This window comes from Haliotis cracherodii, unplaced genomic scaffold, assembly GCF_022045235.1.
Source record: "Haliotis cracherodii isolate W230 unplaced genomic scaffold, xgHalCrac1.p SCAF_6, whole genome shotgun sequence".
Lineage (NCBI taxonomy): Eukaryota > Metazoa > Mollusca > Gastropoda > Lepetellida > Haliotidae > Haliotis > Haliotis cracherodii.
In genome coordinates, this window is record NW_027266319.1 from 29,596,382 (window position 1) to 29,620,794 (window position 24,413).

At 41.4% G+C, this 24,413-nt stretch overlaps 2 protein-coding genes across 6 annotated transcripts in view; both read left to right on the top strand.

Moving 5' to 3' along the window:
- The first annotated feature begins 772 nt into the window (after window positions 1-772).
- Window positions 773-8,444, top strand: LOC139445852 (uncharacterized). The gene is made up of 3 exons (XM_071227081.1): window positions 773-872; window positions 6,074-6,209; window positions 7,525-8,444. The coding sequence occupies exons 1-3, from the start codon at window positions 819-821 to the stop codon at window positions 8,370-8,372; spliced, it is 1,038 nt and encodes a 345-aa protein (XP_071083182.1). The 5' UTR covers window positions 773-818; the 3' UTR covers window positions 8,373-8,444.
- Window positions 8,445-18,246: 9,802 nt separating this feature from the next.
- Window positions 18,247-24,413, top strand: part of LOC139446161 (tyrosine-protein phosphatase non-receptor type 18-like) — an 82,016-nt gene continuing 75,849 nt past the window's right edge. For 3 of the 5 annotated variants that reach the window (XM_071227460.1, XM_071227459.1, XM_071227461.1), the window contains exon 1: window positions 18,247-18,486. In XM_071227460.1, coding sequence (XP_071083561.1) covers window positions 18,382-18,486 — 105 coding nt within the window. In that variant the 5' untranslated portion in view covers window positions 18,247-18,381. The remainder of the gene's footprint in view (window positions 18,487-24,413) is intronic. The other 2 variants (XM_071227464.1, XM_071227462.1) reach the window with 1 other exon arrangement.

The following is a 24,413-nucleotide window of genomic DNA, read 5'->3' on the forward strand; positions in this document are numbered from 1 at the left end:
TTTTGTTTTGGATATACAGTAAACTACGGTTATAACGAACTCAAAGGGACAACTAATTTTAGTTCGTTATAACCTTAATTCGTTATAAGCATATACACAGCATAACTACAGCATTTAGTCGGGACTAAAAAGTTAGTTCGTTATATCCGTTTGTTCGTTATAACCGTGTTCGTTATAACCGTAGTGTACTGTATGACTTCGTCATCAGCTGGCTGGACAGACGGACGTGAACAACGTTCTTACATTATTATCGATGTGCCCTTAAACGCTTGGTACGTTTACATATTATAGTACTATTCAAGCTGTTAAGAAAGTCAGATGTCAGTAGTTAAATTATTTATATTCACTTACATGCCTTTTCTGCATTAAGTCGTTACTACACGCCAGGAAACAAGTTTCCATATAAACCAGCCAATTCTGGAAACCCTATCCAGTATTCTTTTTCTAGCGAAACATTTTGTTTTTAATTTACAAAACGACAAACTCTTGAAAAACATTTTAACTGAAATCGATGTAATGAAAACAGGCGAATTGATTCTTCAGTTTCTTCATATCATATCATATGACTCAGTATTTACAACCACCTGCAGTCCCCTTCCGCCAGCTGTTCAGCGATGACCTGTGGTAATTTAGACATTTATTATCAAAATACGATCAATGTCATATGTAGATGTGGCATGCACGACTTTAAAGTTTGAAATTCGTTTTCTATTTTTACTTTCGTGGATGGATCAGCTGAATGTCAGTTGATGAAATGGCCGGATATAACGTCGAGTTGTAAGTCCTTAATCACATAGGAGGTTACCCTGGGAACCGTAATGATGGCGCCGCTCTCTGCTGTAGCTGTGCTGCTGGTATCAACGCTATGTTCAGTAAGTAAACCTTCACTTCAGTTGCGAGGTTAGACGAACGCGTAGTCCTGAAAATATAACAGTTAAAAAGAAACAAATAACTACATTTAAATTGTAAAGAAGCCTCAGTGAGATGGTGTATTCAAACCTGAATCTAGACTTGCTTCGTTTGGAGAAAATGGCAATACAGGGGTGGGCTGGAAGAAAATTAATATGGTTCGGGACTGTGCGTCAGAGTATCACGATGTATACATATTGGAATGATTATCACTCTAGCCTAATAAATGTGTAAGAATCTACATCGAAACGTTGCTATATGCAATAAATCATAAGTTGTTATCCATAAAGTTGAACGTTTTGTTATGACTTATTTAAATAAGATATTTCACTCCGTCAACGTATCTTATTGGAGTAAATGATCTGATTTTAATGAGTTAAAATATTCATCAGGGTCTTGGGGTGTTAGACAATAGAGTGTAGGTACTCCAAATTATTATTCGATAATTTAGACAAGGTGTTCTCAATGCATGCCATGATGTGTCTCATCAATGAAGGTTTTTGGATCAAAACGAATGCAAAGGTAAATGAGCAACATATTGAACATTACACTGTAAAATGTAAACATAGACAAGACATGTTTAGATTTAAACATGTTTAGGAATGTGTGTAAATCCTACATTTAGTGTGTTGTATCTTAACACGTTTAGGGTCTAAACCCATAAAATAGGCTATCGTCTTACAGCCTAAACACCACCTCAACAGACACTCCCAATAATAAACATGTTTAGAAGTAGAACGTTTTTAAACGTTAACATGTTAAGAAATTACACTGTAAAATGTAAACACACACAAAACATGTTTAGGAATGTGTTTAAATCCTAAACGGAATACACATTTAGTGTGTTGTATCTAAACACGTTTAGGGTCTAAACCCATAAAATAGACTATCGTCTTACAGCCTAAACACCACCTCAACAGACACTCCCAATAATCTAAACATGTTTAGAAGTAAAACGTTTTTAAACGTTAACATGTTAAGAAATTACACTGTAAAATGTAAACACACACAAAACGTGTTTAGGAATGTGTTTAAATCCTAAACGGAATACACATTTAGTGTGTTGTATCTAAACACGTTTAGGGTCTAAACCCATAAAATAGACTATCGTCTTACAGCCTAAACACCACCTAAACAGACAGTCCCAATAATCTAAACATGTTTAGAAGTAAAACGTTTTTAAACGTTAACATGTTAAGAATTTAAACATGTTTACGACAAAACGAATATCATTATGTGGTAAGCTAATAATTAAAACATGTTAAGAATTTAAACACACTTAATATAGTGCATTTCATTTGTCATTAAGTCAAAGATGGATAAGGCGTATAGTGCATATGGACATAAGATGTGCAAATCAGATTCACATGCACTTGCGTCATACATATACCATGTGCACCAGGACTAATAACGAAGTTGATACAATAAAAACATAAAACATACAAATGTACATATAAACCAAGCTAAGTTAATGGTGAACAGGAAAATTTATATTTGTGACGACAGCAGTAGGACAGGGCATGCATACCCTTTTTCTGGAACACCTGGTGTCATCACTGACTCAAAGCGATTCATTCAAATTATACATTTCACAGCTATTTAGCTTTTTGTACTTATAGTTGAGACTCGTGAAGATCCGCGGGACAATACGTCTTCAACAAGCCATGCTTGTGGTAAGAGCTGACTGACGGGATCGGGTGGTCAGGCTCGCTGACTTGGTTGATGCATGTCATCGATCCCAATTGCCTAGATCGCCAAGCATGATGTCAATCACTGGAATGTCTGGTCCAGACTCGATTATTTACAGAATACTCCTGAATGCGGCGGTTAATCAAGAAATAAATAAACCCAAAGTTAATTGATTGCGATGGGTGGATCCACGTCTTAGAATATCAGCTTATAACTATTTAACATCGTCGGCAATTGAACTTATAGTCTATTAATAAGTTTGATAATGTCGGTGAGTGTGTCAGGTGTCAGTGAATTGTGTTCATCATTTACATGTTATGGTCCTATTAACATGGGAAATATGGACACAGTTATACCAATATTTTATCATAATACATGCACCTGGGGGTTTAATCAGTTTAGATGATGGATACTTGTCTTAACGTCATAAGTTGGCATAAAGGGGCTCTCACACTTTGCCGAGTTGCGTTTGGACCCGAGCCGACTCCGGGGTCACTGACTCGTATGGAGCTCGTAGCGAGGTCGTACTACACTCGGGGTAACTCGGATACCTCGTACTGATCTTCGAGAGTTTTGGAACTGCTCAAAACAGTCGGGTCGACAGCCAACTTCTAACAAACTCGTAACAATCCCGTAACACACTCGTCCTACTCGTAGTACCCTCGTGGCGACCTTGTGGTGCTCGTACAGAACTCGTATGAGGATCGTCTGCAAAATTTATTGCCGAGTTGACCGAGTCTAAGACGAGCTATACGAGTGTTCCACCTCGTACCAAACTTGTACGAAAGTCGTAAGGTCGTAATGAGATCGTTGTGCTCGTGTGCAACTCTTAATAGACTCCTATTAGACTACTATTGGACTCCTATGGGGCTCGTAACACACTCGTAGCGTACTCGTATGATACTCGTATACATGTAGTCTCTTCCCGAGTCCTAACCTCGGCAAAGTGTGAGGTGAAATGGGGTTTAACGTCGTGTCCAAGATTATTGCACTTATATAGCGACGTGCATGTTTGTGTGTGTGTTTGTGTGGCTGCTTGTACTAGTCCGGACTGATGCCGATTTATAGTGCTAGCTCACTGAGATACCATGTCGCAGTTTAACATGAATACCCCACTCAGACACAGTATACTGACTCCGAGCCGACCAGTCCTTGTTTTAGCCCCTGAATGCCGAGCGTCAGACAGGGTAACAACAAGTACCATCTTTGAACGTCGTTTGGTATGACGCGGCCGGGGATCGAACCCCGGACCTTCCGCTCTCCGGGCGGACGCTCTACCACTAGACCACGGAGGCGGTCGGCAAAGTGTGATAGCTGCTTGACCCTCCCTGACCAGCACGATAAGCGATAATGGCCCTGAACTATGTCCGAATCGCGTTATACATTTGATCCATAGCTTGTTTAAGATTTTGGGAACGTTTTCGGTTATATAATTTCTAACCACATACATATGGTATACAATAGTAATACAATATTCATAAAACTTCCTGTAATTTTCCCACATAAACAGTCCCAACTGTTTCTAGAGAGTTTCTTTTCTACCCAAAGATATTGTGGAAATTAATTTTAGAGAAGGTTCGTAACTCAACAGACCACAATATGATCCTGAAATAGTCATACAGCTTATTTTACGTGTATACATTTACAAAATGTACATACAGATTTGCATAAATTACAAGCATAACAATTATAAAGTTAGAAGTTAAATCATTAAGGTAAAACCTTATCGTCTAGCGCAGTTTGTGCTCTTACGTCACACAATAAAAGCACTATTAGATAATTGACACAGCTTGGCCTCTCCGTCCTTTGTGACGGCCAGCTTCATTACAGACAGGTCAGCATAAATGTCTATTTGGTAAAATCAATATAATTCAAATTAAATTGTATAGTATTCATTGCTCATATTGTCCAATCGGGATGTAGTGCGAACTTATATAAATGCATTCACAATCGTGCATAAAACTATATAATTGTACTGGTTTAAGAAAGAGACTCGACCGGAGTGGCAGTCGACTAACCTGACTCGGGACACACGATCCCATTTGTGACCAACTCGTGTTATTCCGGGACGAGCCGAATAGCGACTCGTGCCCCTCTCATTGCCATTTTTGCGACTGGGTTCCGTCTTAGCGCAGACGGGCATACCTAAAACAATTGTCAACTCGTTGCGTAATGGTTCACATATATATCCCCATATGTTATATATATTTCAGATGCAAGTTACAGCACATTAGGACGTGTGGAATTATACAGTATGATTGAACACATTTAACTGTGTCTTGTGTATATTTTTAGGTGCAAGACATATGTAAAATCAAAAATTATTTCTGAGGTATTATTTGACAAAGAACTCGAAATCATACGCGCATTCTGATTGGTTTGTCGTATTCGATAACATTCATCGATAGAGGGACGAGTCTTCTTGCAGGTTACGGAAAGGGGCGAGTGGTGACGAATGACACAATCCAGGATCCCCGGTCACACTCTTGGTCGACGCCTACCAGTCATCGTAGAATAAAAGGCCCTATTCACATTGAGACTTGATACTTATGTATGGCGACCTACCCTTGCGTCAGTTATGTGGAGACTGTAACTACACCTTTAAGTTACAGTCTGTGTCATCCACCCGGAAGTAACAATTATACGCCGGTGATTCACACATTGGTAACAATAGCTACCAAAATCATCTGGATTTCCCCCAAAGCGACGTTCTATGTAGATTCTTACACCGTTATCAAGCTGGAGTGATACATCGAGTTCGTGTCCTTATTTACTCATCAACTTCTTGAATGCCAATCAAACAGTTAAGACATTGCTATTCCAGTGAAACACTACACTATACTTTCATTCTTAAATTGTATTGTATGCCTTGGAGGTTACTAGTATTGTCGAATTAATAATAGGCGTATGAATTATACATTTAAGACATCGAAAGGTGATCTAAATTGATTGGTTAAATTTTCTAAATTTTGTTAATGAGCGACAATCACTTCCGACCGCATCATTGCCCTGATAGAGTGCGCATGAAGAGTCCGTTTTAAAAACGCATTTTAGTCAGGGTAAAATGGAGATTGACCTATTCAGTTTTTAAATTTTGAGGTGGCTCATCTTTGAGTAACTACCGCTAAATGTTACATACATAAACCTTTCGAACACCTCGAAATTTAAAACAGAATAGGTATACAGTAAACTACGTTTATAACGAACACGCTTATAACGAACTGACGGATATAACGAACCTACTTTTTCGTCCCGACCATTTGCTGTCGTTATGCTGTTTATATGCTTATAACGAACTACGATTATAACGAACTAAAATTAGTGGTCCCTTTGAGTTCGTTATAACCGTAGTTTACTGTATGTGCTAATTAACATACCTGTATATTCCTTCAATAAGACCTCCAATATCTGTTGACCTTATCTTCCCGAAAAGCCGTAATCACTTTAATGTTAAACAAATCATATCTTTTCGCAGGGTGTTCCAACCGCTCCTGCCAGGCTGAAAGCGTTAAGTATCTCAGCTGTGGAAGAGGGCGGATTTGTCAAATACTCAATCCTCTACGAGAGTCCCACTCAGGCGGAAGCTGCATGGAAATATGGAGATTTGATATGTAAGTGAGGTGTGATCACATCCATGATATAAACATAAGTTATTTCAACACTATCCATATATATATACATGCATCATACCACTACAGGTGGCCTAAACCGTGAAGACCCGGGTTAGAACTCCCCCATGTTTGTCGTAAGAGGCAACTAGCGGGATCGGGTGGTCAATTACGTAGATCTATGCCCATGATGTCAATCACAGGATTGTCTGGTCCAGATTCCATTATTTACAGACCGCCGTCATAAAGCTGGAATATTGCTGAGTGCGGCGTTAAACAACAAATAATCAAACAGGTATGCTGTATGTATATACATATACTTTTCGAAAACATTTCTTCACTTCCATATTTCGACTCAATACAAGTTGGAATTTACTTAAGTAATTCACATTGAATAAAGTACAACATGTTATATTCCAGTATGTTGTACCAATGCATATAATATATTTCCAATCCAAAACCTAACATCCTCGAACTGGTTTTAGTATTTAGCCCTCTCATTCATTCACAAAGTCAATAAAGTCATTAAGTTATTTTCCTGACACAGCCAATTTGTGATTCACGTATGTGACCCCCCAAAACGCTCCAAAGTGATATCTAACGGCCTGACACATTCATCCGGTTAGCAGCGAACAGTGCTGATAATATGTTAACATGATGTCTCCATGGGGGTGCAAAAAGTACTTAGATAGAATTTCAGAAAATTCTAACTATTTTGGGGGCACGAGTGATCCAGTCGTCTAGGGCGCCGCAATTCGCTGAGCAGAGTTGCGCACTTTCGGTACGTCAGAAACCGATGATTGCGGGTTCGAAGCCCGGCTATGTTTATGGGTTTGTTAGCACCATATCCGTGCTCGTTGGTTTCACCAAAATGAATAACCTCTGAGACCTGCATCACTTCGTGCTTTCCTTCCACATTAAGCTGACACGTCGCGACTGTTGAACACTGTTCAAAGTGGTGTCACACCCAAGTCACTCACTTACTCAGTCCCTTCATAACCTATCCACGCATGCGCAGTAACTGATATAGTATATGTCTCCACATTGATTTAATATCACCCAATAAACTCGATCAAGGCGGCGCTCAATCCAACTAACACCCTCACTCTAAATAACTTTGGGTCAGTTTATACAGGAAAAACAATTATTCAATGATTGTCCTGAAAAAATGTTGTTGTTTTATGAAAAGAGAGAGAGAGAATTATAACTGTAGCAGTGGCAAGGAAATTATTGTTTTTAACCCCAAAAAAACTAGGCCAGCCCAGAACATTGATGGGTCAGTCCCTTATTCTGCAAGATTTAACGTCTTGATTTCCAGATGACTCAGCCACGGATACGTTCAGTAAGGGTCAAGGACAGTCGGAGCTGGTTGTCAGGAACCCAGTTTATGGTCTGTTCGTGTCTCTGAAACTGAGAGGTTCCATGACGGAATATTACTTCGTGTTTAATGAAGTAGATGGGGACCTGGCCGTGTCAGAACCTTCCATTCGATTTTCACCGGATCCCATTTCCTACACCCCGGGTGAGCCATTCGACATATCCGTAGAGATCGAGATAGAGGACGCGGACCTGTACAGAAGGCCAGACGTTGGGTGGTTTTTCGTTGGAATCAATGGCACTTCTACCAACCCCCCTGTCCAAGTAATTACCCCATATGACTCACTTGGTGGAAGGTTTGGGAGGACGTTCCGTCTTTCCAGAGATGCCACCAAAACTGTTGCGTCATCTCGTCTCACCCTGTCGTCAGAAGAAGGGCTGGTGTTTGTGTATAGTATGTTTCAAAGCGGGGGTTATCTGCCCACCGTTGGCTTGACAGATGTCGCCTACGTCAAGCAGAGAGGTCACGTGGGACCGTTCCCCGCTGATTTTGTCGGAGTCTACTCACTCTCAGATGTATTTGGGACAGCGAAAGATTGTCATCAATATTCCTGCAGTATCGAATGTAACGGCGTGGGGACAGACATCGTGAATGTTGAACTGCGCAAAGGAAGACATGGACCTTCTCTGGAACCTGTTCTGTCCACAAGTAGCGAGTACGTACAGTGGAGAGAGTTCCAGATAGTTCCGGTAACTCAGGCAGATCAGGGAACTTACTTTTGTACCGCTACAGGCCGGAACGGGAAGACAGCGGAGAGGCAGATCAATCTGAACGTTTCCAGGAAATAATCACAACCGTCTATCTCATTAATACTGCTTAACATGTTGGTCTTGTGAAAATTAGAACGTTCGTTGAACACTTGGAACTTTTGAAATAAACTTCTTTCAAGTCCTTTCGGAAGATGGTTTGTTCTGACACACATATTATAGTTTAGATTATAGTTTAGTTTATATAGATGAACGTACGGTTGACCCAGTACAAGTCGTATAAAGGTGCCGCAATTTTCAATGCAGAGGTGCGTCCTTCAGTTGTGCCAGAAGCCGCTGATTGTGGGTTCGAATCTCATATTTGCCTTGATTGTGATTTTTGGTTTATCAGCACTATTTCCGTGCCTGATTTTCGTCAAAGTCGTAAACGTCTTAGACCTGCATCGCTTTCCTGTCATATTTAGCTGGCGCGCAGAGACAATTAATTGTGGTTTCGAATCCTAAATTGCCCTGATTATTATTCTTGGTTTTGTCCACACCATACTGGTGCGTGGGTTTAGTAAACGTCTTAGACCTGCATCGCTTTCCTCTCATATTTAGCTGGCGCGCATAGACAATTAATTGTGGTTTCGAATCTTAAATTGCCCTGATTATCATTCTTGGTTTGACCACACCATGCTCGTGTGCGGGTTTGCTAAACGTCTAAGACCTATATCCTGTCCTTTCATGTTTAGCTGACACACAGCAACAAAAAAGAAATACTGTTCAATCGAGCATAAACACACTAACAACAAAGAATCTATGGGACACACTATTCTGAAGCAACCTGCATATGTTGTGGATCCTCCTTTTCAGTTAAAAAAATGGACGTCTTGAAGCGTCGATAGAAAAAAACACTCCGCCTCCAAAAATCATCATTGCCACTCCTCCACCCCCAACCCCAACCCCAACCCCGATCCCCAAACACAACACACACCCAACCGCTCCCAACCCAAAAAACCCAACCCCAACCCCAACCCCAACCCCAACCCCAACCAGAACCCCAACCTTCAGCCCCAATCCTGAACCCCTCAACAATATTAAATGGTCGGCCGCTCACCTCCCAATGTTTACCAGTTGCTCCGATAACATAATTATCATTTCAATTCAACTGCCGGGAAAAAGAAAAAGCATACGCTTGAAAATTAGATTTGACCAAAATATTACAAACCTTACTTGGCTGAAAACAGTCGCCGAAACCCTGCAAACTTGAGGTCCAAAACACAGCTATGATACGGATGAAATACAGCACCATCAAATAACCATTTCCTGTTTGGTTAGCCACAATATAAAATGTAGCTCATTATTTGCTTAACGTCTTCAGACTAATCCTTTTACATGTATTATCGCTACACGAGTGAGTAAGTGGGTGAGGTTTCACACCACCTTCAGCAATATGTCATTAATGTCATCTGTTTAGCACACAGGAAGCAACAGAACAGAACACAAACCTTGCGCGTAACGAGTGAACGCTTTGTCAACTGGACCACCTCTCTATCCTTTAAACAGATAACAACTGTGTGACATATGTATAAGTACATATACTGGTCACATTCCTGTCAAATCTGTGTCTCGGTTTATCCTGAAAGTGTTTTAGCTTTTCTATGAACCCTGTTATCTTTTATTCTGTGAATGAGTCAGATTTAAGGCCTCTTTGAACAGAAGATTAGAGTCACTTATTGCAGTGCAGCAGGCGAAATCCATCAGACTGTATATGGGGGCTGACAAGTGTCACGGAGCTGTGCTCCAATGATCAAGGGTTACATAAAAAAATTAAAGAATAAACTAAAACCACACGTTATGGACCCGGTGCGTCGGGCGAATCTGGGATTCGAACCCATGTCAAGCAGGTGTTGGTATCGCCAAGTGAGTCATCTATACACAGAAAGGGTAACCGTGTCCCGCGGGGGGGGGGACGTCACTTCTTTCCTGTGTGCGCTCGGGTCAACACCTGGTTTTGATGTTTATGAGAGGCTCCATCACGCGTAGTTAAAACAGCACTGTATTTTATTAGGTTTTCAACTAAATCAAAACACATTTGTTGTAGTTATCAGGGTTATTGGACATAAAAACGTAGGTAGTTATGTTACGGGGCCAGATGCCATATACTGATATACGGTCTCTGACTGAACGTATTCTGGGGAAAAGGACTCTCTCTCCCCGCCGCTGTCCGTCGTCTGCTTGGGGTGTGACAACGGTCTGAGAGTCGGGGAGCGACTGAATGAGTGAGTCAATATTACAGCAATATCACAGATGGAGGGCAACAGAAATTAGCATAGCACATTACACCCATTTGGGGAACGAACCCGGCCTTCGGCGTGAGAAGCGAACACTTTAACCACAAGGCTACCTCGCCGCCCTTTGTGAAGGCAAAAAGGCGTCCCGGGGCACGACTCGTGAACACAAGGAGATATGCCAGACTTTGTCTCAAGCACGATTCACGCTTTTAGCAAAACATTCACGCATAATATTTATGCATAATATAACCTGTCCTTGGTAGGTTTCCGGACAACCCACGCAGCAGGTGGTTCCGTGAACAAATTAACCTCCAACATAGAGATGACACCTGATGATCAAGGTCATGGGGTCAAGGTCGTATTTGCAGAATGTGTGTACGCCTACTCCGTAAAGCTGGTACCAATCATGTTGTTAAATGATAAAAATGATATCATAAGTTTATATTTGTTCAAGGTATCTGTCATGTATAACCTTTTAAGTCACTTTTGACATTCAGTGAAAGTGACAACCTTGATTAACCTATTGTCGTCAAATGTCATTGAAAACGTTTTTATAGGGTACCGGTGAAGCCATGGCTACGGTCTTGGTAATAGCTAGAGTTTATCTACGGATATGATAATAAATTTCATCCAAATCCTGTGGAGTCCGTATATACACCTGGGAAATTATAAGCACCGATTTCTATGCGTACTTCCATATAGAACAGGCTATATTTCTAAATGGTATCAATGGGCTCCAGTGATGATTTTAACCACTAGGCTACCGGACCGCCACCGGTTACAATAAGCAATTTATAGAGCAATGCGTTGCATTATTCTCTGCATTTGAGACCATTTATTGTACAGCAGGTATCGTCGGTATTTAAGACATTTATCAAACTTAGATCAATGGCATATGTTTTGTTTGTTTGTCTGCCAAACTCAAAAATATTCCGGCTATATGACGGCGGGCCGTAAATAATAGAACCAGACAATCCAGTGATTGACATCCAAGACAACCAAGTCAGCCAGCCTGACCATCTGTCCCCGTTAATCGCCTTTTCGGTAACCATGGGTTGTTGAAGACCTATTCTCTACACTGGCATATGCAGATATTTCCAAAACGTATATGGAAGTTCGGGATATATGACAACAAATCTCCGTGAAGATCCGGGATAGAATAAGTCTTGAGCAACCCATGCTTGCCGAAAAGACGACTATGGTTGTCGTAAGAGGCGACTAACGGGATCGGTTGGTCAGGCTCGCTGGCTTGGTTGATACATGTCATCGATCCCAATTGTGTGGACTGATGCTCCTGATGTCAATCACTGGATTGTCTGGTCCAGACTCGATTATTTACAGACCGCTTCATTTAGCTGGAATATTGCTGAGTGCGGCGTTAAAAAACAAACAAACAAAGACAACAAAGAAGGAATGGTGTTTACTGTTTATAGTTTAGTCGGTCCATACGTCATGCAACAGAGTGCCCGGGACGTACATGTATTCTCACCCACGTTCACACGTGGCCTTTTGTTTTAACATTAAATATGATTTAACCTCGTTATCGTATGAATCATATATGTTTAGTAGATGTAATAGCCGTCATTTAGCCAGGTGTATTCAAATTAAATGATTATATCATTCCAACTTTTATCAAATAATTTGTCAGCACCATACCCATGCTCGTGGGTTTCACCGAAGTGGTAAACGTCTGAGACCTGCATCACTTCGGGCTTCCCCCAACATTATTTGTTTTGTTTGTTGTTTAACGCCGCACTCAGCAATAATCCAGCTATATGACGGCGGTCTGTAATTAACTGAGTCTGGACCAGACAATCAAGTGATTGACATCATGAGCATCGACCCACACGAATGGGATACGATGACATGCATCAACCAAGTCCGCGGGCCTGACCACCCCTCCCACGACAAGCACAGTCGCCTTTTACGGCAAGCATGGCTTGCTGAAGATCTATTCTACCCCGAATCTTCACGGCCCATGTCTGTTACATTACAAATGATCTCCCTGGATCTCCACGAAGGTTGTCATAAACAGGGTGGAGACTGAAACGTTCGGAGTAATGGGTTACCGTTATATATTTAAATATGTGTACTGTATCGATCTGTACTAGTTAGTGCACTAGTTATGGCGGCAGTGCGTTCGAAGCTGTCGTAAAGTGCCCTTGCCTGACGATTGAAAGAAGCGGATGTAAAATACTTAATATATAGTTTATTGACGTTTGTGGATGTCGGAGGCACGAATCAGGAAGCTGGTCCAGATTATCACGTGACCGGATGATATGACGTTGCAGGTATTGTTCCAACGACTATTCAACGAATAATACATGTATCTCCGTTCAGTTACGATGTCTGTCAATGGATGGAGATGTGATACGCTGAATAATCGAAGATAAACATTGATTGATTGATTGTTGTTACACGTCGCACTCAGGAATATTATAGCTGTATGACCACGCACAGGACCCTGAAGCAGGATATCTTATATAGTAATATTACTGAAACACCGGACCCATATATATAATAGACACTTGTCTATAGGCCCATATATATAAATAAACACTTGTCTATTTATATATATGGGTCCGGTGTTTCAGTAATATTGCTATCCTTCTTCAGGGGCCTGTGTGACGACGGTCTGTAAATAATCGAGTCTGGACGAGACAATCCAGTGATTGATACCATGAGCATCGATATAAGCGATTGTGATACAACTACATGCATCAACCAAGTCAGCGCGTCGAACTAGTAATCCGAACTAGTACAAGCAGCCACACACACGTGCAAGCACGTGGCTATATTCCCTAACGCGAAGTTTAACCCCATTTCACCTCACCTCACCTCACCTCACCTCACCTCACCTCACCTCTATCATTCAACCAGAAACAGCGAGCGAAAACCGCGTTACACAAATCAGTGTTTGTAGGATCACAAAATATTCAAATTATCAAGGTTTCGTTTACGGTTTTGGTGAAATATTACAAAATATTCAAAAGTATATCGCTTTTACATAAGAACAATGGCAAATAATGCTTCACAGTAGACCCGTGAAGATTCCGGGGTAGAATAGGTCTTCAGCAACCCATGCTTGCCGTAAAAGGTGACTATGCTTGTCGTAAAGGGCGACTAACGGGATCGGGTGGTCAGGCTCGCTGACTTGGTTAATGCATGTCATCGATCCCGATCCCACTGGATTGTCTGGTGCAGACTCGATTATTTACAGACCGCCGTCATGTAGCTGGAATATTGCTGAGTGCGGCGTTCAACAACAAACCAACCAACCAACCAACTTTAAACAGTATTCGTCGTGGTTTAGTGTCACGCAGGGAAACAATTTGTGATGGGCTTTTTATCGTATCTGTGATAATCTGGCTTGGTCGAAAATAGATCTGAATGTTTTGTAACTGGAATCTTATATTCCACTTTCCTGGTTTCTGGGCTGGGTGGATGCGTGATCCAAGGAATACCTAAAACACGTTTCGTTTCTGATACTTGCCAGTTAGCTTTTTGACGCGTGTGTGCATGCCTGCGTACGTGCATGTGTGAATGCGTGACCGAGAGGGTGTCTTTTTGCATGTGTTCTCAACCTTTGTTTTCAATGTACAGAACACCCGTGAACATCCGGGTTAGAATAGGTCTTCAGCAACCAATGCTTGTCGTAAAAGGTGACTATGCTTGTCGTAAGAGGGGACTAACGGGATCGGTTGGTCAGGCTCGGTGACTTGGGTGATGCATGTCATCGTATCCCAATTGCGTGGATCGATGCTCATGACATCAATCACTGGATTGTCTGGTCTAGACTCTATTATTTACAGACCGCTTCATAGCTGCATGGAATATTGCGGAGTGCGGCGTTAAACAACAAATAAACAACAATCAAATAAATAATAGGCAGACAGATTAACCGATGCACTGACTGATACATCTTGGTTATGACAGTCAGCTGATTAGGTTGTCAGTTTCAACGGCGTGTGTATATTTCACATGTCACAGTGAGTGATTAGTGAATCAACATGACCCTAAGCAAAAGGTCACTCACTAACTGTTCAGCAATGTTCATCATTGAACATGACAGATCGATCTTTGGTGTGGTTTAAGGAATGTTGATAAACTTCTGATGTGTATGTCGCTACTCAGGTCGAATTAAGACGAAATGTTCGATGTAACGTCCATGTTTAACGTCATAATTATGTTCGTTCCACGCGTGCATTATAGGCGTTTGTTGTTGGTGTCGTAAACAAATTGAAATAAAAAATATATTTAAAAGAATTAAATTTACCCTGGTATGAAAACTGAGCTGATCCTGTGGTATTTGACAAGCAGGTTTATGAAGCCATTGTTGTCGTAATACAGACTGCTGATGTAATATACGCACCGTTTTTAACGTAATGGAGGCATCATTGTCGTCGTAGTACAGACACCAATGATAATATAATGTTGACGTTATACAGAGAGTGGGTGAGTGTTTGGTGTTTTAAGCCGCTTCAGTAGGTATTCCAGTGAGAGTGAGTGAGTGAGAATGGTTTTACGTCGCTTTTAGCAATATTCCAGCAATATCACGGCGGGGGACACCAGAAATGGGCTTCACACATTGTACCCATGTCGGGAATCGAACCCGGGTCTTCCGCGTGACGAGCAAACGCTTTAACCACTAGGCTACCCGACCGCCCCTCCATTTAGAGGCGGAAGGAGACACCAGTAATGGACGGCACACATTGTACTTGTGCAGGGACCTTTGATGTGACGGGAAAACGCCCCAGGCTACCTCAGCGTCCCGATGAGATGAGATGAAATGGGGTTTAACGTCGCGTCCAAGATTATTACACTTATATATAGCGACGTGCATGTACGTGTGTGTGTGTGGCTGCTTGTACTAGTCCGGACTGATGCCGATTTATAGTGCTAGCTCACTGAGATACCATGCCGTAGTTTAACATGAATACCCTACTCAGACACAGTATACTGACTCCGAGCCGACCAGTGCTTGTTTTAGCCCCTTAATGCCGAGCGCCAGACAGGGTAACAACAAGTACCATCTTTTAACGTCTTTTGGTTATGACGCGGCCGGGGATCGAACCCCGGACCTTCCGCTCTCCGGGCGGACGCTCTACCATTAGACCACGGAGGCGGTTATTAATTAATAATAAAAGCGACATGTCATGTGTTCTGTCAGTGAGTCAAGACCCATCCTCGATTACCCAGCTTGTGTATTACGTCTCCTATCTATGATGGTAAATACCCTCGACCGGTTCACGGCCATAGCTACGACGTCACCACCCCAGTCTCTCGGCCCTCTAACTTAACACAGTCTTTATCCCGCTCATATAATTTGAATCGGGTCCAGAACCAAGTTTATATAGCGTGTGGGCCCATGATCATAATAGAATGAAGATATGATATACTGGATAATCGAGGCGAAAGGCAGATGGCGATCTCTTAAACACCTAAAGCAACAACCACATATATTCACGTCGGTACCCTGAGAAATGTTGAGTCAGGCGTCATGTATACAGTCCTCGTTCTCACTAGAGAAATACATGTAGTAAAATCAGGGTGACGAACACAAAACCATTTCGTTCATTTCAGTTGGCTGAGTGAGTGAGTGAGTTGGGTTTACGCCGCTTTTAACAGTATTCCAGTTATATCGCGGCGTGGCCCAGTCGTCTCAGGCGCCGCAATTCGCTGTGCAGAGTTGCATTCCTTGGGTGTCCCAGAAACCTATGATCGTGTGTTGGAGCTCCGGTCCGCCACGATCGTGTTTCTTGGTTTGTCAGCACCATTCCCGTGCTCGTGGGTTTCACGGAAGTTGTAAACGTCTGAGACCAGCATCGTGCACTTTGTGCTTCCCCCACACGAAGAAGACACGTCGTGATATAACTGGAATACTGTTCAAATTGGCGTTAATCCTCACTCATTTCCATTTTCATACGTAATTCTCTATACTAAACCTTATTCCAGTATCTTAGTTATCTTAGACAAATAATAAAAGCGACAGGTCATGTTTTTGTCAGCGAGTCAGGACCCATCCTCGATTACCCAGCTTGTGTATTACGTCTCCTTTCTATTAAGATAAAGACCCTCGGCCCATTGACGGCCATCACACACACACACACACACACACACACACACACACACACACACCATCTCTCGGCCCTATCTCTAACTTAATATCAGCTCATATAATTTGAATCGGCCCAAACACGAGGCTAATGCAGCGTATGGGCCCATGATCATATTGGAATGGGGAAGTAAAATACTAGATAATCGAGGGCGTAAGATAGTGTTGTGAACGTGTTTCAGGTACAATAGTGCCAGAATCCTTTGTACAAGCGAGTCCAGGGCTGGGACTATTATATCCAGAACAGGAACTGTTCTGGCGTAAGTCAGCACTCAAAGCATACTTCCACATGGTTTTATTTGTGAATGTATTATTTGATTTAAAGCTTATAAAAAATAACCAAAAGAAATTGGCACAATACACAATTGCTGATGGGTATCTTAGATGTCTTAGGTTTTACCAATTTACACATTTACAAGATTTCAAACAGGTGCATGTCAAGTGGTTGCTAATTCATTTCTTACCCCAGCCTTCATTTCTTACCCCAGCTTCATTGAAGCAATTTATTTTTACACAAAATCACCCGCCACATATTACTTTTCACAAACTGTTGCAGGAATGGCTGATGGTTGAATAAACATTATCAAATTTAATACGAGTTCTTTCAATTTTCATTAAAAAAATACATTAAAAAACAAACTCGGTATACTTTCATTTGTCCCTCCGTTGAGATATTCACGATAATGAGCGTGCCTGCATAAAGATTAATGGCGATAGGTAAGACTTCATTTCAGCAGTGCGTGCGGGCGTCCTTTCTTCCGTGCGTGTGATATGCACCCCAGAATTGGGTGTTAACACAACTATCTCAGTTCATAGACACAATGTGCCTCTATCAGGTTTCAGGTTCGAGTTCAAACTGGATCGGCATTACCCCACGGAGGATGTTGGCTGTTTGATTCAATTGGAGTCACATAAAAAATATTTTTTTATTCTGATAAGACGTCGGAAAGAAAAATATAGGTCAAATGAAAATGGACGACATAGTTCTCGTGTAATGGTGTAAAACTTTTAAACCCACTTAAATTTACATGTTTATCTGTATACACACTGAAGAACGGGGACAGAGTGGTTAGCATTGTGGTTAAAGTGTTCACACCTCACGCCGAAGGCCGGAGCCGATTCCCCACATAGGTACAAAGTGTGAAGCCCATTTCTGGTGTCCCCCGGCATAATATTGCGGGCATACTGGCGTGCTAAAAGCGGCGTAAAACCATACTCGCTCACTGAACAATGCCGTATTGGGAGCTGTATGCGTAACAAGGGATGTGTTTTTACATGGCGACTGTTGGAGATGAAGATGAAATATTTCCGAAAGGGAATGTGTGATACAATCGACATATCGAGTCACATTTGAAACAACGAACTATTTCAAAGTAACTTATAATATTAATAAGTGCGGTAGATAACTTAACCTACTGAAGACGCCCATCGACATGTAAATAACAGGTAATCTTTATCGATAATAGTTTCCTCTCGCGAACTTCAAGACATCGGTTGTGAAACGTGTCCAAAGAAACCCTTTTGACAACGTCAACAAACCACAGCCAGAGGAATCCAGTCTCGCCAGTGACGAACAAACTAAGTCACGTGACACGGCGTTCCGGTCGGCTGTGTCAGATCTACTTCCTTGTGCGACGACTAGCCTAACGCGATCACCTGGAGTCAAATATGTCGTATTCGTTGTGATAACCACGGCATCATGACTGATAATATCGAGGAGTGTTTGAAAAAGTTTATTTTCCATGTTGATAATTTAGGAAAAGAGGACGAACCGGGCGGTGATGGGTTCTGGAGAGAGTTTAAGGTCAGTGTCTCAAATAGTTCTCAGCATGAAGTTTGTGTTATGTTTATTTCCGTGACTGTTAGTGTTTTGTGTCGTGACACCACCGTCGTCCATCTTATGTTCGCCACTAATGTCGTGTTTGAGAGGCGTCTGAATATATATTTATCGCTGACGATTGTTCTCGTCACAGTCCAAACACTTTTAAAAATGTCTACCATGTAACTCGTCAAGAATGTCAATATTGTTCATTGGGATTTTATGACACTTCGGACAGTACTCAAGGCGTCAACTCGCATATCACATCGATCATCAGCAATGTAGATATATCCAAAACGTATTACTGTTGTTTTTTTTGTATGATATTTTTCATGTGAACAGTTTTATGGATTTCTTGTCTCACCAAAGTGGTTATTAAAATACCAGATTGGATTTGGTGGGGAATATTTGATCATGTGGCCTATGTTTATCTTGCATATTTTCGAAAGAAAGTAGAACTGGTTTATTAGCATGATTAGATTTGCTGATGAAAATAACAATTGTGAGTTAACATGTTGCCAAGGTCTACAGTGACTCATGACAGCAGCTCCTATGGGAATATGTGGGTTAGAATTGGTCATCAGCTACCATGCTTGTGAGAGGCGACTTGCAGGATTGAGTGGATAGGCTCGCGGGCTTGGTTGCATGTAATCGTATCTCAGTTGTGTAGATCAATGCTCTTGAAGTCAATCACTGGATTGTCTGGCCCAGACTTGAATTTTTACAGCAATTATGGCACAGGTATGGGGAGGGATACTTTTCAAAGTCTGTTCTGATGAAAAGGCTTCTTGTCAACACTATTTGATGTCTGATATCACTGTGCATTGTTTGATAAGCTTTACTTTGGACATGTTGGATTTGACGGATGACAGAGTAGAGACAATTTATGGATAACAAGATCCATACTACTGTGAAAGCGATGTTTCGGTACAGATCCTAATAACGTGGTCAAACCGTGGTCAAGCAAAGCTTGCTTGACAACAGTACAAGGTTCTATACCCATGATACCGAAAGGTCGCCTTTACATGCTTGACCAATGTATTAGGACCTATACCGAAACGTCACCTTTAAGGTAATAAAGAAGTTGTTATCCATAAATTGTCTCTTATGACTTTGTCATTATGCAAGTTAAAACATGTCAAATCATGTTAATGATTTGTCAAACTATCACCGTGAAAATAGTCAAAATATTTCTACATTCTTGTCTGTCAGTGGCTCCAGGTTACTGAAGCAGCAAGCAAATAATGGCCGGTTTTGTCAGCTGAAGGTCAACCTCGTCTGCTCAAATAGAAGCAGTGTTATGAGTGCGGCAGAAAAAAAGTCCAATAATTTGTGCATAACACGTTTAATGATAGTTAGGTTTTCTATATTTCTCAATGGAAACCATTCTTCACAGGTATTTATATATATGTTGGGAGCACAAAAAAAATTCAGTGTGTTTGTTTTATTTGTTGATTAATGCCGCACTCAGCAATATTCCAGCTATATGACGGCAGTATGCAAATAATCGAGTCTGTACCAGACAATCCAGTAATAGACATCATGCGCATTGATTCCCGCAACTGGGATGCAATGACATACATCAACCAAGTTGGGTTGGGTGGGCTCTTACGACAAGCAAAGTGAGTTATGTATGTTGTCTTGAAAGAGTTCATTGCAATTTGAGAACGTTTCTTTATTGAATCAAGATGCAACTTGAGACATTATGACGATTATCTTGATTAAGTGAGATGTTACATTTTTTATATTGTCCCCCCAAATGGTTATCCATAACGGCTTCTTTAGCCTCAGGGAAAACACAAGTAGCCCTGTTGTCCGAGGTGCCGCAACTTGCTGTGCAGAGTTGCATCCCTTTGGAATGCCAGAACCTATGATTGACAGTTCAAATCTCAGTTCGCCCTGATTATGTTCCTAGGTTTGTCAGCACCATACCCATGCTCGTTGGTTCCACCAAAGTGGTAAATGTCTGAGACCTGTATCACCAAGCTTTCTTCCCACATCAAGCTGACACACTGTTATATAACTGGAATACTGTTTAAAGTGGCGTTAAGGCCAACACCCTCCCTCACTTTAGTCTAATGCTTCACCACTGAGATAGGGTTATGTTGTTGGGCACCTTGCCACGTTCACTGTCTGCCTTGTTATGTATGAGGGTTGTGGGATAGCCTTGTAGTTAAAGTGTTCACTCATCACGCCGAAGACCTGTGTTTGGATTCCCCACATCATGCACATGGGTACAATGTGTGAAGCGGATTTCTGGTATTCTCTGTCATGATGTATGCTTAAAACAGCATAAAACCATACTCACCCACTCTAAAATATGACCTGATAGTGGTCATACAGTTCTGACACACTCTGATAATAAGTGATAAGCTTCCTGGTGTTGGTTTTTATAAAACTAGTTTAATAATCATGATAATATAAAACTTGAGATTGACAAGTCCTATTGTTCCAACACTTGGTAACAGCTGTAGATTTCATGGACTTCTTCAGATTTTCAGTGTTTCAAACAGCACTCTGACTTATCTGGGTCTGTAATGTTATATTTCCTTAATGTGTTTCGTTGATACTGGTTGTAAATTATTATATCGGCATGAAGATACTTGCAAGTTTGATCATCATTGGCATATGGCTTCGGGGATTAATCTGGAATTGCTCAGAGTCTGATTTTCGGCACCAAGTCTGCTGAGAATGCTGAGAATGTCCCATGTTCCCATAATATCCAAATTGTTAACATATACAACTAATTTAATAACCAATTTTATGGCTTTGTAGAAATAAGCTGTATTTTCACTGATAACAGGACCAAGAAACAGGAAGTGGTGTGAATGCTTAGTTTTATATTATTGTTTCGAATGTAATTTTAAAATACAATGTTAAAATAAGAACTAAAAAATATTAATTTTTTTTAACAAAATCACAATTTCCCCTCACATTTGCATGCCAGGGGACCCGTGAAGATCTGGGGTAGAATAGGTCTTCAGCAACCCATGCTTGCCGTAAAAGGCTACTATGATTGTCTTAGAGGCGACTAACGGGATCGGGTGGTCAGGCTTGCTGACTAGGTTGATGCATGTCATTGTATCCCAATTGCATGGATCGATGCTCATGATGTCAATCACTGGATTGTCTGGTCTAGACTTGATTATTTACAGACTGTCGTCGTATAGCTGGAATATTGCTGTGTTCAGCGTTAAACAACAAACAAACAAAACAAACAAACAAAGATATATTGGCCCATGTTGGTGTATGTCAGATCGGTTCTGCAGTCGGCACATTTATTTCAAATTCCCCAAAAGCACCTTACCATGGTTACAGCAATATATATCATTCCTTGTGCTCTTAAAGGGGAGGTTAATAGAGAAGCTCACCCTCATGTCTTTTGATCATGTTGATGTCAAATATATCAAACACAGGAGTCGTTAAAAGTTTAAAAATTTAGGGGTTGCCAAGGAGTTATAAAATCTTATCCACAAGTGTTGATATGTTTTATGTCAGAAGACACAAGGTTGAGATTCTATTTGTCATCTGACATAATTTTTTAAACTTTTACAGTTTATCAACAGTAATAACCTGTGTCTTGAGTGTAAATGGTACAGCTAACCAGCTTTAGTGGCAGAGAGATTAGTGATGTCATTTGATTATGACATCATGCTAGCCGATGACATCACATTGGTCTGCAAAGCATTGTGGTGCAGTTTCATTGTACTCTAGCTTCTAGGAGATATTGCTTGATCTCATCCCTAGAGTGATATCTCCAGATATGACCCAGTTATGGATGACAAATTGGTGTGAAACAGTGGGATGGAGCTTCTTTTGTTACATCATATGCTCATCAATAATCATTTCCCATGTAAATGACAGCTGCCATGGTGTAATGGATAGAGCATCTGCCCCGACACCAGAAGGTTGGCTGTTCAGTCCCCAGCTATGCCATACCCAAAGAGACCGCCTCCGTGGTCTAGTGGTAGAGCGTCCGCCCGGAGAGCGGAAAGTCCAGGGTTCGAACCTTGGCCGCATCATACCAAAAGACGTTAAAAGATGGTACTTGTTGTTAAACTGTCTGGCGCTCGGCATTAAGGGGCTAAAACAAGGACTGGTCAGCTCGGAGTCAGTATACTGTGTCTGAGTAGGGTATTCATGTTAAACTGCGGCATGGTATCTCAGTGAGCTAGCACTATAAATCGGCATCAGTCCGGACTAGTACAAGCAGGCATACACACACGTACATGCACGTCGCTATATAAGTGCAATAATCTTGGAAGCGAAGTTAAACCCAATTTCACCTCACCTCACCATACCCAAAGATGTAAAAGAAAGTACTTGTTGCAGGCTGCTATTATATATAGGTGGAATATTGCTGAGTGCAGCTTTAAAAACGAAGATTTTGCAGTGTTGGTTGGCAAGGCATGAAATTATAGTATCATTTGAAATCAGAGCATGTGAAATGAAATATCGAGCAAGTGATAAGTATATTAACCCTTGTATGTGTCTAGTAAAGTTCTGGAATTATGTTAACCCCTGTTTAGGAGTGTAATGACTAATGACCCAGTTTGTGAATAATCTGATTCAGAGTTTATCCAAGCAGCTTTTTATTACCATCATTACTGAGGATTTAGACAGTCATTATGTGTTTTTCCTGGTTATTGCACATTCATGTTTCCCAGTGGACACACTCACTAGGGTGACATTGGGACTGTCTTAAACTATGCAGAGATGGACAATAATGTTTTCCGTTATTTTAAGCATAGGGAAATGATTTGATCTAAATACATAAGGGAAAGTTTCACACATTTCAATTTGCATTGTGTCAAGCTTTAAATTCCCTGTCAATCTCATTAAAATCAGATCATACCCAAAGGGAGTACCCCTGAAGGTACCTTGAAGATCCTGGTTAGAATAAGCCTTCAACAACCCATGCTTGTTGTAAGAGGCATTGTAAGTCATCCTGATGATTCACCTTGGTACATCTATCAACTTTGCTTAGTGAGCCAATCCACCCGTGAAGATTCAGGTCAGAATAGGTCTTCAGCAATCCATGCTTGCCGTAAAAGGCAATTTTGCTTGTCATAAGAAGTGACTAACGGGATCAGGTGGTGGGGCTTGCTGAGTTGGTTGATGCATGTCATCGTAGGCCAATTGCATAGATCGATGCTCATGATGTCAATCACTGGTTTGTCTGGTCCAAACTCATTTATTTTCATACCAACATCATGTATTGCTGAGTGCGACATTAAACAGCAAACAAACAAACAAAAAACACTGAAGGAATTTTGCTGTTCTGTTATTTCATTTGTACCAAATCAATAGGTTCCTGTCGATGTGGTAAAGAAATGAAGTTGAATTGCTGTGGAAAGCTGATTGGCTCTGATTGGCTCCTTGCATGCTGTAAAAGGTGATGATGCTTGTCGTAAGAGGCAACAAAATGGATTGGGTGGTCAGGCTCGGTGACTTGTTTGAGGCATGTCATCATATCCCAATTGCATGGATCGATGCACATGTGATATCAATCACTGGATTGGCTGGTCCAGACTTGATTCTTTACAAACAGCCGCCATATACCTGGAATATTGCTGAGTTTGGCATTAAACAACAAGTAAACAAACAGAGTTACATGGCCATGATGGCCGACATTGGAAACCAAGCTCAGCCAGGTTGGGCCATGGACAGTGGGGTAGGAGTGAGTGAGTGAGTGAGTATGGTTTTCGCCGCTTTTAGCAATATTCCAGCAATATCACGGCGGGGGACACCAGAAATGGGCTTCACACATTGTACCCATGTCGGGAATCGAACCCGGGTCTTTGGCGTGACGAGCGAATGCTTTAACCACTAGGCTACCCGACCGACCCCAGTGGGGTAGGATGGTGCTTCATTAGTTTGCCCCTCCAGATGACTCACATTGGCACAATGGG

Bases quoted from the DNA above. Each gene is read 5' to 3' on its own strand.
- LOC139445852 (XM_071227081.1), top strand. From the start codon at position 819: ATGATGGCGCCGCTCTCTGCTGTAGCTGTGCTGCTGGTATCAACGCTA. The intron at 873-6,073 runs GTAAGTAAACCT...ATCTTTTCGCAG, and splicing joins TGGTATCAACGCTATGTTCA to GGTGTTCCAACCGCTCCTGC. The intron at 6,210-7,524 runs GTAAGTGAGGTG...CTTGATTTCCAG, and splicing joins GAAATATGGAGATTTGATAT to ATGACTCAGCCACGGATACG.